The sequence below is a fragment of the Actinia tenebrosa genome, unplaced genomic scaffold (genome assembly GCF_029948245.1).
Source record: "Actinia tenebrosa isolate PJP-AT-01 unplaced genomic scaffold, QUT_ActTen_1.0 PGA_scaffold9__36_contigs__length_13948895, whole genome shotgun sequence".
Classification (NCBI taxonomy): domain Eukaryota; kingdom Metazoa; phylum Cnidaria; class Anthozoa; order Actiniaria; family Actiniidae; genus Actinia; species Actinia tenebrosa.
The window spans coordinates 13847443-13866816 of NW_028292586.1; the positions used below are offsets into that span (position 1 = coordinate 13847443).

At 45.2% G+C, this 19374-nt stretch overlaps 1 protein-coding gene across 5 annotated transcripts in view; it reads right to left on the minus strand.

The window, feature by feature from the left end:
• LOC116290180 (E3 ubiquitin-protein ligase UBR4) overlaps window positions 1–19374 on the minus strand; it is a 72095-nt gene that overhangs the window by 21966 nt on the left and 30755 nt on the right. For 4 of the 5 annotated variants that reach the window (XM_089024832.1, XM_089024834.1, XM_089024833.1 and 1 more), the window contains exons 40-46: window positions 2126–2380; window positions 1760–2018; window positions 1313–1513; window positions 1045–1241; window positions 541–645; window positions 334–447; window positions 75–197 (exon numbers count right to left, since the gene is read on the minus strand). In XM_089024832.1, the coding sequence (XP_088880958.1) occupies window positions 75–197; window positions 334–447; window positions 541–645; window positions 1045–1241; window positions 1313–1513; window positions 1760–2018; window positions 2126–2380 (1254 nt within the window). The remainder of the gene's footprint in view (window positions 1–74; window positions 198–333; window positions 448–540; window positions 646–1044; window positions 1242–1312; window positions 1514–1759; window positions 2019–2125; window positions 2381–19374) is intronic. The other variant, XM_089024835.1, reaches the window with a different exon arrangement.

Sequence of the window (19374 nt, forward strand, 5' to 3'; positions counted from 1 at the left end):
AGACAAATGATAAAAGGAATGAAAAGAAGGAAAACGGTGAGTCATACAATCAGCTTGGCCTTTTGTTTTAATACCTCATCTTTCTTTGCCATTTTCTGCCAGTGACTCAAGAGGCACTTGAGTATTTCCAGACAGTGCTGTACAATGCCTACTGTACAAAGACTGTTTGCAGTCTTACTACACACTATTGATGATGCCTGTGTACAACAACACAAAGAAACAGTCAGTCAATGGAGTACAAAACTATCAAATAAGAGGTCCAAACATTAGTGTGGTTGTCCCTTTAATACATGTGAACAAAGTACAGAAGCTGGAGGTTAAAACTAAACTAACCTCTGAAGCAAGTTTTGCTGAAGACTTTGTCTTGGACATCAACACACTGAGAAATCTCATCACAATCAGCTGAACCTCGTGCTGTTTGGTGCGCTCTGACATTTCCTGGTAATTCTACACAAAATGAAATTTTATTTAACACTGCATCAAAAAAAAAGAGGCTCATTGAAATAAAAATGACAATTTAAGTTAACACATTATATTTACCCTTCTCTCGAGGCTCAGTTCTTTGAGGCATTTGTCAAGAACGATGTCCAACGCTGCAATATCTTTGTCATTGTCTTCCAGATCAGAACATAACATTAGAAGAACCTACAAATACAAGAGTCATTTAGCCCAATAATCTGACAGGCAAGATGTAGCGGGATAGGGTCAGGGTGGTTTAGTTTGGTGTGTATATTGTGTATTGTACGTTATACATTACTGTAGTGTATATTGTTGATTTGGTGTGTATATTGTATTATAGTTGTTGTATAATGTCATACTGTATGTCACAGTTGGTTCGTTGTTGATATTGTATGTTATACATAACTGCAGCGTGTATTGTTGTTTTGGTGTGTATATTGTATTATAATTGTATTATGCAAGATACTGTATGTTACTGTTGGTTTGGTGTTGATATTGTACATTATACATTACTATATGCAGTGTGTATCATTTATTCAGTGTTTATATTTGTTGTATTTAATAGTTTTAACATCTTTTACTAACCTGCATGAATGGAATAGCCCTGACACCACCCACATCCTTCAGGTTAGGCAGGTGTGAAAGCAGTTCTTCTAGAAGAAGTAGCTGTAATGAATGACGAACATCATGATCATGACTGCTTTCCTCTTCCTCAGAATGGCCACACCCCCGCTGTTCATCACTGCAATGGCTGCTGACACTTCTTGGGCCATGTTCTGATACTGGAAGAGAAGAGTTTGTTATATATTGTCTTAATCGCCAGGATCATGATCTTTCATAATATTCACTATACCTGCTCGATCACCATCAATACTTGTTGTTGCAACACTAGATCCAGGCTCCACAGTAATGGAATCAGCACTACCACCACTTTCAGATCCAAGCCCCTGCTGAGCAATTCCTGGTGGTATGGGGGATCTTGGAGCACTGTGCCCTGCAGAAGAACCTTGAGCACTACTTGGTGGAGCGTCATATTCATCCTCACTGCCCGCTGCTACAAAATGACCAAAGATATTGAGTATGGATATTTCCATACAAATTCTCATATAGGAAACAGAGAAAAATTAACCAGAAAATTCCTTCATTAGTGAGGCAAGAGGATAAAGCTGATTTGAAAAAAAAGCATGTCTTGATTGGTCCAGTGGTCAATGTCATACTGTGAGTGTCCAGTAATTTCTCATTCATAGACTGAAGAACTCTTATATAAAAAAAATCTAACATATATACTTTAACAACAAACCTGATGCAGTGTTATCAGAGTAGTTGCCACCTTCTAATGACAATGAGCTCTGACCCTGTGATAGCCCTTGTAACTGTAGGCCAGAGGATTCTACTGACTGCTCCTGAAGACTCAGTGCTATTGCAAGCTCCATCATTGCCTCATCGTCAGCATCCTGAGGAAGATCTAGCACAGCTGGTAAGTTACCTGCTGCCCCAAGAAGAAGGGATTCTAACTGGCTTGATCGTGAGGAACTGGATGCACCACCAGATGCTGCACACTAGGGATGAAAGAATAAATGGTTTAAAGTGCCTCTCATCCCCTCATCCCTAGCTTAACTTAACGACTAGGCATTATTAGCAATACAGTTTTAGTATTGTTATATACCTGTGATGGTCCTGGCTGGGGCTGAGTAGCTGCTTGTGCTCTATCTCTTTCTGTTGAACTCTGTTCTTCCTGACCGGAATCAGATCGCTCTCCTTCACCTTCATCATCATCACCATCGTCATCTTCTGGAGATATCCTCTCACCTGATGGTGTTCCAGAGCGAGGTAGTGTTTGACCTTCTCTGTCACTTCGCTTTTGTAGTGGGTGAAGAAGTCGTAACAGGGCTTGTTTACATGAAAAACTTATAGCTTGGTTCTAAAAATACAATTATATGAAGAAAAGAACCAATGATTTAATATCTGGGTTGGTAGCAATGATAATTGTGGTTACAATGGAAACATCAATACTAAAAATGCTAATGCTTTAAAAGGCTTTGATGAAGCTACACTGATGTTAATGATGATGATTAGTCAAATATAAGTAGTATAGGGAATGGGGGTTCTAGCGCAGTGACCACACGAGGATTTCCCGTTTAAAGTCACTAACCCGTGTTTGCGTAGCCCTCATTCCCTATGAGACCCCCAGGATTACCCGTGGGGGTAACAGCGCACTCGAAATATGTTAGTTTACGCCAGGATTACCCGTGAGGGCAACAGCGCACTCGAAATATGTTAGTTTACGCCAGGATTACCCGTGAGGGTTCCAGCGTAATCTCAACACGGGCAAGATCCGTATCAAAAATCCACCTACGGACGACCCCCCACTCCAAGTGTGGTTGAGGGCAACAGCGCACTTAAATATGTTAGTCTATATATGGAGTGCGAAGAATGTAAGAGAACTTTTAAGAAAGAAGCGGATTTGAAAAAGCATTTGAAAATGAAGACGAAGTGTATGAGCAGTTATGATTGTGGATGTGGTAAGAAGTTTGAGACTAAGGTTAAATTGTTTTGGCATTGTCAGGACTGTGAGTACGACTACGACGACCTAAAAAGTGCTTGGTATTAGGTATAAAATATTTCCTATTATATAGATGGAATCCCAAAGCAACTTCAGCACGGTGTCAATACCCGGTAACGGTGAGATTGACGTTAGACAGTTTTGGCGTCAGTCAGAAAGGAAGGTTAAAAGGACTCTCCGAAAAGGTATAGAAGAATTAGGAGCCCTGAAAGCGAGCATAATGGTAGAAGTAAGTTTGTCAAAAGACGAGGTAATGACGACAGCAATGTTGCGATCAAAGTCGTTAGTGATATTAGAATCCACGAATCTGGATAGGTCACTCAGTGAAGCCTTAGAAGCAATAATGGAGTCGCTGTCTAACTACACGAAAGAAGGATCGGGTTGGACAGTAGAGGAGGTTGAAGGAATAGAGATAAGTATAGCCAGGTACGTACCCATACGAGGAGGGAGTTACGTACCGCTACCAACGTGGGTAGAAAGGAAGAAGGCTATTGTAAACGTGAAGAATGAAGACAATCGATGCTTTATGTGGGCAATACGATCCGCACTGTATCCAGTAGATAAGGATCCATGTAGGACAAGTAAGTATCCCACAGACGATTTAGAGTGGGATGGTGTGGAATTTCCCATGCAGTTGATAGACATCCCCATATTTGAGGAAATAAACGATTTAGCCATTAACGTTTACGGAGTCAGAGACCAAACGATAGTACCACTAGTGTTGTCAAAGAGTAAAGGAGAACGAATACACCTTTTCTACCACGGCGGACATTATTCGTGGGTTAAACATATTAGCAGACTATTTTACAGACACACCAAACACAAAGGTAAGAAATACTTCTGCGACTGCTGCTTGCTGTCATTTACATCCTTAAATACCCTAAAGAAACACGATGAGATCTGCCGCGGAGTCGAAGAAGTGGCGCAACGGATCCAGATGCCTACAGATAAGAACCTATCCTACTCAGACCATCAAAAGCAGATGCAGGTGCCTTACGTGATATATGCAGACTTTGAAGCGTTGATAACTAAGGAAGAGCAGAAAAGTGGTGCTACGAATAAGGTGGGATTACACGAGATCTGCTCCTTTGGTTACATAGTAGTCAGATCAGACGGTAAAGCAAACCCTCCTGTGATTTACCGAGGTAAGAACGCAGCTAATGAGTTTTTAGAAGCATTGCGAGAAGAGGAGGGGGAGATTAGAGAACAATTAAGACGTCCAAAGAAGATGGAATTTACCAAAGAGAACCAGGAGGCTTTTAACAAGGCAAAAAAATGCCACATTTGCCAACATACGCTTCTTCAGTTTGGAAGACGAGCCAAGAAAGCGTGGGATGAAGATGGAAAGTATCTAGGAGAAGCTCATTTTAAATGCGGGAAGTATGCTAAGAAAGGTGAGAAGCCGGGAAAGCCCTCCACGCACTGCATTCACTGCCACAAAGCATTTGTTGAGGATTTCTATGTGGATAAGGTTAGGGATCACTGCCACATCACGGGTAAATACAGAGGAGCGGCTCATTGGAAATGCAATATAAACTTCAAAGTAAATCCAGACATGGAGATTCCGGTGTTCTTTCACAACCTCCGCGGTTACGACTCCCATTTGCTACTACAAGGAACAGACGGCTCCGACGTCAAATGCATACCCAACAACAAAGAGCGCTACATGTCCGTAACTGTGGGTAAGCTAAAGTTCTTAGATTCGCAGCAGTTTATGGCGGACTCCTTAGCAAACCTCGTAAAGTATAACACCAACTTTCCCATTTCCAGTCAATATGGCGCGGAAAGGAAAGGAGTCTACCCATACGAATACATGGATTCCTGGGATCGATTCAAAGAGTCCCTACCACCCAAAGAGAGATTCTACAGCACCCTAAACGAGTCCGGTATAAAGGATGAGGAGTACCAGCATGCGTTAGACGTGTGGGAAAAGTACTCCTGTGAGAACATGGGGGACTACCACGACATCTACCTAAGGTCTGACGTAGTGCTGCTTGCAGATGTTTTCCAAAGCTTCAGAAAGATGGCTATGGAATATTACGGATTGGATCCCGCTAATTTCTACACGGCTCCTGGGCTCAGCTGGAGTGCTTTGTTAAAGAAAACAAATGCGCAGTTGGATCTCCTAACGGAGTACGACATGTATCGGTTTATGGAAGACGGTATTCGTGGCGGCGTATGCGGGCCCAGCCGACGTTACGCCCGCGCAAACAACCCCTTAGTAGAGCACGACCCAGAGAAACCAACCACATACATTTACTACCTGGATGCGAATAACCTTTATGGTTGGGCAATGTCACAGTACCTACCTGTGAGAGACTTCGAATGGGATCCAGTGAAGCCGATAGACTTCTACATGCAGGTAGGAAAGGAGGAAGACAAGGGTTACGTTTTAGAAGTGGATCTGGAGTACCCAGAGCGCCTGCACGACGAACACAATGAGTTCCCCTTAGCACCAGAAGCGATAGAGATACCATTTAAGCAGCTAAGTCCGCTGCAAAAGCAAATGTGCCCTGGTTACAAACCGTACAGGAAACTAACTATGAACCTGATGGATAAGAAGAAGTATGTGGTACATTACCGCAACCTGCAGTTCTACGTGCGACACGGAATGCGCGTAGAGAAGATCCACAGAGTCCTAAAATTCACGCAGGAACCCTGGATGCGCCCCTACATTGACTTTAACACGCAAAAGCGTACCGCAGCGAAAAATGACTTCGAGAAAAACCTCTTCAAACTGATGAACAACAGCGTGTTCGGAAAGACAATGGAGAACATCCGCAAGCGCGTAAGCGTAAAAATAGTCAGCACCAAAGAGGAAGCAGAAGCATACGTGTCACAGCCAGGCTTCGTTAGATACGTAGAAATGCTGAACTTCTACGTGATTCACATGAAAAGGGCAAACCTCTTACTAAACAAGCCCGTTTACACAGGCTTTACGGTGCTGGATCTATCGAAGCTGCTTATGTATGAGTTCTACTACGATAAGCTTAAGCCAAAGTACGGAGACCGCTGTCGCCTCCTGTACACAGACACCGACTCCCTAATTCTAGAAGTGCAAACGGAAGACGTTTACAAAGACTGCCTCCCCGACATAGACGAGTACGACACCAGCGGTTACCCGAAGGAGCACTTCCTTTACTCTGCGAAGAATAAGAAGGTAATTGGGAAGATGAAAGACGAAATGTTAGGAAAACCCATAGTAGAGTACGTGGGTCTGAAACCAAAGATGTACAGCGTGCTAAAGTTAGACGGCGTAGAAAAGAAAGCTAAAGGCGTAAAAAAGTACGTGGTTAAGAAGGACATTACGCACGAGTCCTACCTCAACGTATTACGAACACGCAAGGAACAGCGGCATAAGATGAACAGCCTGCGCAGCTATGGTCATCAGATACATAACGTCACGCAGGAGAAGGTGTCGCTGTCTGCATTTGACGGTAAGCGATGGATGTGTGATGACGGAGTGCATACGATAGCATTCGGACATCACACGATAAGCAGTTCTTCCATGACGAACCCACGTGTGGGGCCATCGTGAAGATAATACAAGATGGGCTGACCCTTCTTAGCTATTACGCTTCGGATCTGGTAAGTTTCCAAAGACCAATTAGGATCCGTAGCTCTTTTGGATCCTCCTTCTAATTCACCCGGTCCGTAGAGATATCGGACTGTGACATTACCTAATTTTTTTTCATGGGGGAAGACCGCCCTCGAACTTCTGACGTAGGACTTGTGTTCCACGTGTTTCTTTTTTATGGCATCCTTGGGTTTCATTCCCGTAGCCCTGGCCGCCTCGTTGTTCAAAGCCGCGACGACCTGGGGGAGCCGCTGTGTCCATTCCCTGTTACGTTTGGAGGGATCTTCCAGCTCTTTCCAATACTGGTATCCAAAGAGACGCTCGGCTAGGGTTTTATTGAATCTTTCGACAATGCTCTGACCCCTGTGGTACTCTGCCTTGGCTCTCCTAATCTTAGTGTCGTGGTCTTTCAGGGTTTTGGTAACCACGCCCATGAACTCTGTCCCCGCATCCACTTGCAGCAGCTTAGGCCATTTCAAAACGCGCTTATAAATCCTACCTAGGGCTTCTGCGACTTCCCCAGAATCCTTGCTGGTTATGGGTTCGGCGTCCTTATATCTGCTTGCGACATCAACTACGGTCAAAGCGTATCTATAGGTCTTTCTTCTCACCTTGTCGTGCGGTAAGAAAAGCAAATCCGCCTGATGAACTTCATTAGGGGTATTTACGGTGAAGCTGGGCCTGGGGATGTACTTGGGCACGGGAAGATAAACCTGCCAGAGGGTTTGTTTTTTTAACCAGTTCTTAGCCGTTTCATCTGATACCCTGGCCGCGGTCGCGAGTTTCTTGATAGCCGACGCTCCTTTCCAATAGCCTTCAGGCCCATAGTAAATCCTTTTGAGTTTGTCCTCTACGCGGCCCATTATATGAATTCCAAAACGAGTTTGATCTTACGTCCGTTAAAATCCACCGTCTTTCCGTCCACCTTAATGGTGATGTTTATGCTTTCTACCAAATTAGACAAATCATAGCTCAAAGAAATGGGAGTGTATTCTACTGGGTCAAATGGATTACCCTTAGGTAGGAATTTGGACATAAGAGAAGACTTTTCTCCATTGTTGTAACTATGGACCAAGTCGCAATAGACTTCGTAAGAGGATGCGACTTTCCATTTCACAGGTATGGCTGTGTCGGTAATCGTCTTGCCTGAGGCACATAATAAAGATCCCAATGGGTCAGACTTTCCAAAAGTCATTGAATAATTTGACATATTATGTTTGAGGGTCATTTCGTGCGGCAAGCCTGTGGTGAGAGTATAACCGTGTTTTGCTAATTCCTTGGCCAGTGTGATTGGTGTATAATGTCCATCGGGCAGCAATACGGCTTGATAGTTAGATCCTCCTGTATGCTCAGTGACTATGCCCGTAATCAGGTTATGCCAAGAATTGTACAAAGAGCAACTAACCAACCGAACCTTATGGGCTTTAATGGGGGGATTCAAGTAAGTGGTAAAGTCATTCTTGTCGCTTTCCAAAAAGACGATCATTATATTCTAGGCGCCAAAGGCGCCACTAGAGGCTAAGCGCAGCTTAGACTAAATACGCCAAAGCTACGCCTCCCGCCAGCCCTGCGACTCCTACGAAGACCAATTCATTGTCTTTTTGTTTCTTAGAAGGCTGATAGTAATCCTTAAACTGAGGCTTTCTCATTCTAAAGTCGGGGTGCGCCTGCGCATAGAGCTTAAAGGCGTAGTCTGTGTTTTCGAAGTTCTTATCCGCCTGCATTTTGTCTTGGTAGTTCTTGTCCAACCAATCCCGGTAGGCTTGTCTCTTCTTATTCCAAGCCTCCACATCCCTTTGATATTGCTCCAGCGCTAAGTCGTGTCTCTTTCTTTCGGCGTTAGATTCTGCGTTTCTATCACCGCTAACTAATTTATCCAGATATCTACCACCATAATTAGCTCCAGTGAATGCTAAAGCTGCAATGACTCCACCTGCGACTAAGCTAACCATTATATGTTAGGCAGGTACTTTTCCTTCTGTAGGTAATTTCTTAGCATGATAGCCCCGCATACGACAGCGGTCATCTTAGCAAAGTTACTCAGGTTTTTACTTGGGTCCTCAGTAAGGTCCTCCTTTAGGACTTTCTTACCTACCCAGCCAATACCGGCGATGATGGAGGTTGTGATAGCAGCTTCTTGGACGGCGTCAATTAATTTGGTTGACATTATATTACAAAGCGAGAAGGTTACTCCATTTCAGGGATCTTACTTTTTCTAACCTCCACGGGTGCGCGATATGTTGGGGCCTCCCACTTTACTTTTGGCTTCGTAGCCCGCCATTGTAAGTAAAGGCTGCCTGCTGCTATAGCAACTCCTAACGCGCCAATGACGTAGCCGGGATTCCAAAAGGATCCCTCTTCTTTTTCCTCCACCTTTTCTTCTTTTTTGGCTTTGTTCTTCTTGTTCATCTCCGCGAGCTTCTTTCCCGCGGCAACTCTGCCTGGAGATTTAGCCTTGGTAATCTTCTGCTCGGGCTGCTCTGCCTTCGACTCTGGTTCACTCATTTATATCTAAGGACTTGAAGGACTTGATAAGTACTTGACGACGACTTAAGGATGACTTGACAATGACTTGACAATGACTTAAGGACGACTTGACTAAGTACTTGACAATGACTTGATAAGTACTTGACGACGACTTAAGGATGACTTGACTAAGTACTTGACAATGACTTGACTAAGTACTCGAGGCGACTTGACTAAGTACTTGAGGCGACTTGACTAAGTACTTGAGGCGACTTGACTAAGTACTTGAGGCGACTTGATCAGGTACCTCAGTAAGTGCTGCCTGGAAGGCTTCTCTGTCCTTCTTGAAGTCCTTCCAAGATGTTCCGAAGGAACCTAGTACCTCCTTCAAGTCGACATGCTGAGCTACGTGCAAAGCCACAGAGGCGACTGCCATTAACTTACCGCACTTCAAAGACAACCACCCGCAGGTTATCTTAAGTTCTTGGGCGATAACATAGTCATCTCTTATGTCCTTCTGTAGTTGCTCCACGTCGTCTATAGGCAGCGCAAGTCCAAGCAATTTAGTGGCAAGTCGGATAGCGGAGTCTGCTACGGCGTCCGTGGTCTTACTTGCAAGGGCGGCCTCGTACCTCTTATGGAACTTTTTGACTTCCTCTTCTGACAACTTATTAACCTGCTCATGGGTAAATTCCTTGCCTATCATTTCTTTACACTTCCCAGAAGACACAAGGACGTTGAGTTGTTCCTTAAGGTTACTTTCATCTAGCTGCGTGGGGACTTCATCTATCAACTGCTCAATGTCCATATATGTTAATGGAATACGGAAACCTCAAAGAGAAGATCATCTTGGAATGTTGGTGCGTTTTTAAATGCCGCATGTATTCGTGTAACTGTTCCTTGGATATCTCACCGCCGTAGTCGCTTAAGATGGTTTCCAGGTCACTCCGGCTCGGAGTATAAAATACGACCAGGGAGCCTATGTTTTCCCTAAAAGGCTTAGAGACGCTGGTAAGCTGCTGCGAGAGCAACCAAACGCTGATATTGTCATGCCTACCGCTGAAGGCGAGCTTCACTAATTCGGAAGTGCGTCTTTTTACGTCGTCCCCACAGGCGATGTCGTCCAGTATGAGGAGTGTCTGCGTGTCCTTGGGGAATTGCTTGTGCCAAAACTTCAAATGGCTGGATAACTCATTAGGATCTAAGATATCCACGAAGAAGTCGTCATCGTTCACTCCTATGCCTTCCCAGGTGCGGTTATTCACATAGGTGGGACATAATAACACTATGTAGTCGAAACGGTATCTAAAGGGTCCTAATAGCTGCTCCACTACGAACTGGGTCTTTCCGCAGCCGGTGGGTCCTACTATCAGAGCATTGCAGGGAATATGGTTCGGATCCATTATATATACGATGGACCCAGTGGACGCAGTAAGAAGGATTGCCGCCGACGCAAAAGATAAAAGAGACACCATAGAAATGCAAAGGGAGGAGATCGATCGGCTGCGGGAGCGCGTGCAGGAATTGTATGATGAAATGTGCAGCCTGAAGCGCGCGGAAAGGTTTGGTGCCTTGTTGACGATGGCCGGTTGGGCAAAAGAAAGCATTAAGGACTTTATGCGGTATCCCATATAAGGCTTAAATAACACTTAGTTATAATGAAGTGTAAGCAATGTGAAAGGGAGTTCAGCAGCAAGCAAAGATTGCAATATCACGTCGAAAGACGGGTATGCAGTAAGAAGGTAAACAACGTTACCGTTTGCGAAGACTGTGATAAGCAGTTTAGCAGCGCGCAGGCGTTGGAGTACCATCGTAATAAAAGGGTTTGTTTAAAGAATGTATGCGTGCGCTGCGACGAGAACGTTACCGACGCCTGGCACCGACATAGATGCTACGGTAATTACGATCTGCTGGGCGTAGCATGTGAGGAGCACGGTGACGTTGCCGCCCGATGTTGTCCGCAGGAAACCCAAAGGAAGTTAACGCAAAGGAAGAAAGAAATAGACGAAACGTTTATGGAGTTTGACCGCGTAGAAGGCGTAAGGTGGGAGGATAGGGAATATTGGGAGGCCAACTGTGAGCGCTGCGGCTGTCAAAGAAGTGACCAACATATTTGGCAGTGCCTCTACGACGGCCAAGGCGGCTTTAAAGAGTACTTAGATCGCTTTGATGCTTGGCATGCCAGTAACGAGGTGGCAAGGAAAGCCCGTAGAAGTTAGAAAGGGACCTAAAATAGTAAGATAGGGTTTGTGCAAAGAGTCTCAAATCTTGATCTTATTTTTTATGTTGTTTTGTTAGGGATCAACAATACCTCAACAAATCAACAAGAATAATAGGAACCCCTTTTAAAGGAGGTTGCAGGATAATGAATAAGAACCCCTTTAAAAGAAGAGCGGATCGTCACTACCTTTTTTTCGTCAAGAGATGTAGTAAAGTATGACTTGTGCAAAGAGTCTCAAAATACGACTTTATTTTTATTGTTGTTTTGTTAAGTATCATCAACATTTAACAAAACAACAATAAGAATAAGGACCCCTTTTAAAGGATATATGCCAGCCTACGCAGCTGCCTTTCTGGGAGGCATTCTAATTACCCTTTCAATATATGGACTGTATTACTTGCGAACTACCTGCCGACTGCATTACCCCTTGTAAGCCGCCGCGTAAAAAATACACCTGCCTTCATTGCGACAGGGTATTCTCCGAAGGATCCCATTGGTGCTCCGCGGATCCTAAAGCGCAGCGGGCGCTTAACTACAAAGAGGAGATGGAGTGACTGTTCTTTCAATGTCAAACTTCCATCGGCCATTTACCTTACCATAGCTGCGTAAGTGGGTGAATTCCTCGCCCTGAATTACGTACCGCACGCAATCCGGCGCCCAAAGGGAATATTCCTTGCCTTCTAAGTCTTTGAGGACTAACCGTAAACGGTCGATGTCTTCGAAGACGACGTAATTTTTTATTTCGTATGCTTTACCGTGGGCAAGATCACGCCAATGAATTAAGTTGAGCTTCATTATACCTATGGAATATCTTTAGGTGCGTTTTCAAAGTGGCGTAGGACTTAAACCGCTTTACACAGCCCTTACAGGGAATACGAATGCCATCCGCGTAATCCATCAGGGCACGGCAGATAATGTCGTAATCGTTGCTAACCATAGTTAGGTAACCATTTACATCAAGCTGCGAGATTTTCTTAGATTGCTTCGCGGATAAGACGCCGTTTCCTTTTGGGGTTTTCAACTCAATACACAACCCGCGGTATTTCTTGTGGGCGTTAAGGATTAAAAGGTCTGGCTGGCCGGCTTGGTAGCCTTTTCGCCAGCATGTTATGCGCTTGCTGTCAGAATCCTGCAGCTCGCCAAGGCCTGGTGCTATGATGAATTCAGGGTAAAACCTACGCATGTAATCGACTACCTTTGCATGCAGGTCAGCTTCATTTTCTATCTTAAAAACTAATTTATTCGGGCTGTCGAAGCGTTTGTCCATCGCATATTTACCCGTCTTTCTCAACGCGGGTAGGACTTCTTCGAGGACCCAATCTTGGAATTCTTCTGCCTTTGCCATCTTCGAGGAGAATATCAACTGATACAACCCGGATTCGTTCACATACAGGGAATGTGGGTGTGAATTGGAAGGGAGGCGATTCACCTCCATTCTAAGTTCGCTAAGCCTTACCTTGTATTTATCGCGAACGTGCACCTTAATTGCATCTTTTGGGCGTTCGTAGCCCAATGCGGCCGCTACTTCCTTTGCTTTGAAGTACAATTTATCGCCTTGCACGACTTGCAGTTTCGTACCGTTGCTTTCAAATACGCGAAGCATTGTATATTCAAGAAATATTTTAACATTGACGACTTCATTCCTCAGCCGTCCTAGTAGGCAACGCTTTTCAATTGGTTCATTTCTACGCTTAACTGCGCGTCAGACACGACGAAGACGTAGCAGTTTATCTTATCACCGTCGCCCGCGGAGGCATTCTTGGTGCGTTTGATTTCCAATGTTATGCCATCCTGCGTATTTACTAGACGGAGGCCTTGACCATGTAGGTCTTCGTCGTTAATGGTGCGCATATCGATCCACAGCGCATATTTGTCCTTAAAGAATTCCTCGGGGCTAATTTGGTCGCCAAACTTGCGCATGGCCTCTCTGTACACGTCTGCGGGCTTTATCCCCTGGGAGTAGACCTTGTTTGGAACGCCGTTTATGTTGACCCCCACGTTAGTAATGTTGGGGTTGTGAAAGGCCTCGGAGTCGCGCTTACCGGCTTCGTAGGGTTTGGCAAACACCAGCATTAACCCCGTGAGACTTCTTCGGGGGAGGTTAATGCTTTGGTTGATAACCTCATCCGTCTTATCCAGGAAGCTGAACGTCTTATACATCACTACGTGGTCGTAAAGGAATGCCTTGCCAGAGCTGTATTCCATGCCGGCGCTACGGGCCAGCTCTTCGCTGTACACCGTTTCGTACTGTAATTCTAAGTTGGTAATAGAGTATGGGGTTGTCGTGGTAAGTGCAGTGCTTAGCCCACCAATAATGTTATTAGCATCTGCTAAAGTTACTTCAAACTGCAGTTCGGCAAGCTGTCTTGGGTAATAGACACCGTGATTCGTGATTACTTCAAAGTCCAGTGGTATGACATACTTACTACCATAGGCTGTCTTTATTCGCTTTGCGTCTGCCACTGCGGTTTCTCCGCTGCCGTCAGTAGGTTGCGTTTTCGTAGGTGTGCGAACCTTACGTAGAATGACACTACCAATTCCTTGTTCTATCCTTTGCGCGCGGTCAAAGGCCGTCAACCATAAGTCTTTGTACGTGGTATACAGATCGTACCTATTTAAGTCCAGCAAGGATTCCCCAGCAAACTTGATTCTCATCTTAGAAACAATGTTGCGACCCACGTTGTTAACGATAATCCTTTCATCTGTGGGGCTTGACTGTACCGCTAGGTCAAACCTCAAAGCCAAGGTGCCAGGAACCAATACTAGGTTATCCGTTAGGCGGGGCACGCCTACGTACAGCGTCTCCCCTGGCTTTGCGCTACTGGGGGTAAAGGTGACCCGGTGAAAGGTGCGTTCTGCTTTCAGCCCGCCAACCTGCTTAGGTAATACGTTGGGATTTAACTTTGAGCTTATCATATATAATGGAAGTAGAAGGAACGGATTTTGACCCCCTTACCGAAGAAGGCCAAGTTGATATTAACGATGAAGAATACGAGTCTTTACTTCCTAATGACAACGTAGACGGGCGAAGTCTCTTTGAGAAATTAAGTAGTAAGTATGGTAGGAGGGCCCGCGATGCTATGCGTTCCTTGAGAGATAAATTTAGGTCTAAGAACCCCCACACGCCCATTCCAGAATACTTACAAATGGAATCCCTTGGCGTGCGGTCGGACTTAATAGCGAACATCATCGAGGACCTAAGGGAGCGATACCCAAACATAAACCTGGCTCTCTTAGACTTCCAAATAGGAGACAAAGGGCAGGTTCAAGTTAGAGAATCGGGTAGGGAAAAATGGCACAACCTGTATCAAAGGAAGAATTCCCACCTGCTTAACAACCAACTTCCAAAAGGAGTCACAAATGCGCTGGGAACGCCCAACTTGACCATGCAGCGAGGCTCGACTAGGGAGGAAATGCGACTGGATTTCAATAAGATCTTTAAGGCGGCAGCTAGATTACCGGCCTTTGCAGGCGGCCATGGAACATACGAAGAATTAAGGGCGCAAGTAGGAACGCTAAGTGAGTCACTCCAAACCAAGACAGAGGAAGTTGCTACGCTGAACTCTCAAAAACGGGAATTGGAGGCCAAGATAAATAAAATACGGACCTTACCAGCACGCCTTGCCGAGCAAGCCTCTTCTGCATATGATTTAGCGGAAGCGCATCGAGAATTGGCCGAGATTGCTAGCCGAACGGAGGCAGTTAATAACGACTTAGAACGAATCACCAGGGAGCGCGAGGACCTCTTAAGGGCAAGTGAGGATTTGGCGGCTCTTAAGGTGTCTTTCCAGAATCTAGAGCTGGAAAACGACGTCCTCGAAGAAAGATTTAAGGAAATGGAAGACGAATTCATTAAACAAAATGAACTAACTACTAAAAGCCATGCAGACGAAATCGTAGACTTTAGGAATAGACTTTCTAAGGCGTTGGACGAAAAAAGCGACGCAAGGAATCAGCTAAGGGCTGCTTTGAATGAAGCGGCGGGAAAAGACACGGAACTACAGCGCTTAGGACAAGAATTAATGGAGTCTGTTGACAGAGAAAGGCAATTAATGGTGGACAAGGCAGTGGCGGAGGAACAAATACGGCAACTTCGACAGGCCGTCGAAGACTTGGAGTACGAAATAGATCGACAGCGAGCAATAATCGAAGATCCAACTCGCACTGAAGAAAGGGAGGCAGCCCAAAGGGAAATAGAAACCCTTCAGGAAAAACTGGCGGAATTACAAACGCAAATAGAAGGTAAGGAAAAGGAGCTGGGGCTTACCACCAAGGAAAAGATAAAAAGAGCTCTGGTGAAGTATGGCGTGCCGCTGGCATTTGCGGTCGCTATTAGCACCGTAGTAGGAGTCATCCTATCCGCGCTTAAGGCTACGGGCGCGGGCGTAAAGAAATTAGGCAATGGGCTGACGGACTTGGGAAAAAAGATGGCAGCCGGTCTTCCTGGGCTGCTGGGTTCGGTTGTTTCCTTGGCACTTAGGGCCGGCGGAGAACTGTTGAAGTTCGTGGGGAATAACATTTGGATCTTGGTCGTCGCTATTGGAGTGGTACTCCTGAAGAAGATGAAGGCTTAATCTTATCCTTGTGTATTACTGGTGGCTTATCGTCGTCGGGCGCCCGAGGCGTCCTCGACTGGGGATAAGTAAAGATAGTATTCGCACCGCCTTGATAATGCGGAACTAGTGGTATGACGGTCATAGTGCTAATGGTCTTATGATTCCAAATAGCATCCGGAATGGTACCCGCACCACCCCAGTCTTTGGCTGCGTTGGTTATTAGGGTCCTGGCATAAGAACCAGCCTTATCCTTTACCATTACTTGAAGCTTCGCATGTTTACAGTTGACCATCATGTGAAATGTTATAGGCATCTGGTCTTCACTGGTAACCGCATGGGGAAAAGCCGTAAAATGGACTGGATGCCTGGTGTTATTTTTCGTCCTGTAAGGCGGCAAAGGATCATCATTTTCGTCAAGCATCCTAAATCCAATAGTACCGCTATAGCCCACGCCTATGTTAATCGTACAAATGATTAACCCAAAACCACCCACCCCTACAAATAATCCCGTATCCTGCCAACCCTTTAGGTATTCCTTTTCCTCCAAATGATAGTAAAACCCAGTTTCCTTTACGTGTGGGTTGTCCGTATATACCAGGAAATAAATTCCCCTCTAAAGACTAAGCACCGTAAGAGTGCTAATGGTCTTGTGGTTATAGGTCGTATCCCTTTGATTTTCTATACTATTTATGCAAACGCTCCCGGTGTCATCTACTCTTATCTGCAGCTTTACCTTCCCATGGCAATCGGCGACCATGTGGAAAGTCCAAACCGATAGATTTTCGGCGCTGGCTGGGTTGGGCTCTACGGAGAAATGCGCAGGCTCCCTGTTGTTTGTCTTATTTCTCATAGGCTGCAGTACGCCATTCTCATCCAGGAACCTAAAGCCGACGTTGGCATGGCTGCTCGTACCAATGCAAATACTGCATATTATCAGCTTCTTTCCTGAGTAGTTCAGGTCCACAGACATCCCCGTGACATCAACCCAAGATGCCTGGTTGTATTTTTTCTCGCCTGCGTAAGTCGTATAGACACAATCTACTCCAGCTACGTAGGGGTTGTTCATCGCCATATATAATAGCTCAGACCAACACCCGCGGCGGCTAAGCCGGCTTTTAGTAAGTTATGGTCATATTCCTCAGGTATCGCAGGCAAAACCTTCTTCTTTACGTTCTTTGGTGCGGGCTTTTCTACGTGCTCCTTCTTAGGCTTCTCCACGAAATGGGGGATGCTTCTAAGAGTGTCAGAGTTCACGTCGTTCGCCCCAAACTTCATGTCCTTGGTAGCTCGCTGCAGCTTATTGTTGTAACCCACGACGGAATTGGCGTTGATAACCAAATTACTTGGCATCAACCAACAACCAGGCGACAAAGCGTAATCCAGTCGCACTTTAGACTGCTGCACTGCAAGTTGATATCTCTGCACCGACTTAGAGATCTCATTCTCAATAACAGCGCTTTCGAAGAGGACAAGGAATACTTGTTGCGTTTCCTGCGACGCACCGGAGGCATCTACGATGGGGCTGCGGGTGCTAACCTGGGCCCCTAGAATGCAGTAAACAAAGGCTTCGATGCTTCGATTAATCCTTGCGAGATTCTTTAGACCAATACCTTTCGCGGCAAAGAAAGGCGCCCATGGATATTTCTCTTTGCTTTCTATGAAGTAAATTAAAGTACCCCTCGATGCTTTACCACCAAGGTCGGAGAATTCCCATTGACTTGGGTAGCCCATGCCCGGAGTTTCTATGCTGGCTCCGACATACGAAGCATAAGTGTACGTTTCTCCTAAACCATGTGCGGCACCTTCTTTATTGCGGAAGTCAGGGTTGGTAAGCTTAAACTCATTCCTTAATCGCTCCCATGCGACTTTGTCATATTTGTTATCCTTCGGCTTAAAGATAGTGTCACTAGGAAGCGGCGCTCCTAACTCAAACAATATCCTACGAATAGTAAAAGCAACATGAAATCGCAGGAAAGGAATATGGAACATGTCCGCGGCTATACCGCATCCTTTAGTAGCAGCCCAGACAGCAAAGTTTAACTGCTGCGGCCAATACCGCATGTTGGGACCTGATAACCATTCTCTGGATTCTTTCCCTGAGGTATGTTTCATGGCAGTTTCTCTAAAGATGTCTCTGACTTTTATTTTGAAAGTCGTAGGGCCCACGGGGATTTCTAAGGAGGTAACCATCTTAGCAAAGTCATTTGCGCCACCTTTGTTATCGTAAAATGGGTAATCCTCCGTTACCGGTAATAAATTCTCTGGAAAATTAGGCTGCCTTTCTTTATGCTCGGGTTTTGGGTTCTTTGGCTCCAAGTCCGCATTGCTGTACATCCTGGAGCCTTCATAGTAAATCCCATCGGGTCTTCTTTCAAACTTACTAGGGTCTGCATGCGGAAACATCTTCCTAAATGCTCTCCAGTTGGCATAATCCCTGTTGTCGTGATGTGGCTGCTCCTCAATATCATTCCCAAAAGCGTCGTACATTAGTATATATAATGGATGTTATACCTTCAGCACCTCAGTTGTACCCAGATGTTCCCAATTATCACGCTACCACTAAGGATACAGGTCCTAACGAATTAAACGCTGAAAACTTTAGGCTCAACAAAGCAAACTTAATCCTGGCTTACTTGGAAGGGCAAGCGAAACACTACGAAGAGGTCAGGAAAAAGTACGCCAGAGCCCGAAGCATACTACATAAAATCGCGATAACTTCCGGCTCCATGTCCGTGGCGTTAACAGGCACTGGCGTTGCTACTTCGCTTACCGGGCCTGGAATAATTGTTGGAGTTCCTTTGGCCGGCGTTGGAGCCGTCTGCGGCATCGTTTCCGCTGTTACGACAGGCATTATGAAGCAATTGTCATGTAAGATATCCAAGCACGACACACACATAGCCCTAGCAAGAGCAAAGGCTAACACCATCGCCGACTTAGTCTCCCAAGCTCTGCGGGACCGCCGCATAGACGACACGGAGTTTTCTTTGATCCTCGCGGAGGAAAAGAAATATGGCGAATTAAAGTCGGGCAATAAAAAAACCATCGTGAAAGATCTTTCCGAGGAATCTCGCAAAAAGATCTACCAGGAGGCAAAAGAGGAGCTCCAAAGAAAACTCGCTCAGTAGACATCTGCTTTGAAAAGAACGTAGGGGGATTTCGGCTGCACATTTCATCTTCTCGGAATCCATTCTAACAGCGGGTGGTTGGGGTCTATTTTGTAAAATATTTCGTAAATTACGTCGGGGTAATAAGGAATATCCTTATCCAGCCGACAAAACATCCACTCGGCTTTTGTCATATCAGAAACCTCAGGAATAGACTTACCGGTAATTTCAGACAAAAGATAGGGAATAGCTTTGTAATATTTCCCTAGCTTTAATTTTTTCAACGTTTTCCGTAGACTTTGTGGGGTTGGCTCTTCTAAATGGTCTATGATTTTCTTCTTTACTTCGTCGCTTAAATATATCGGATGTAAACCTTGGATATGACTCATCCAGTCCCTGAAGTATTTTAATCTCTTATATGGCGTTTT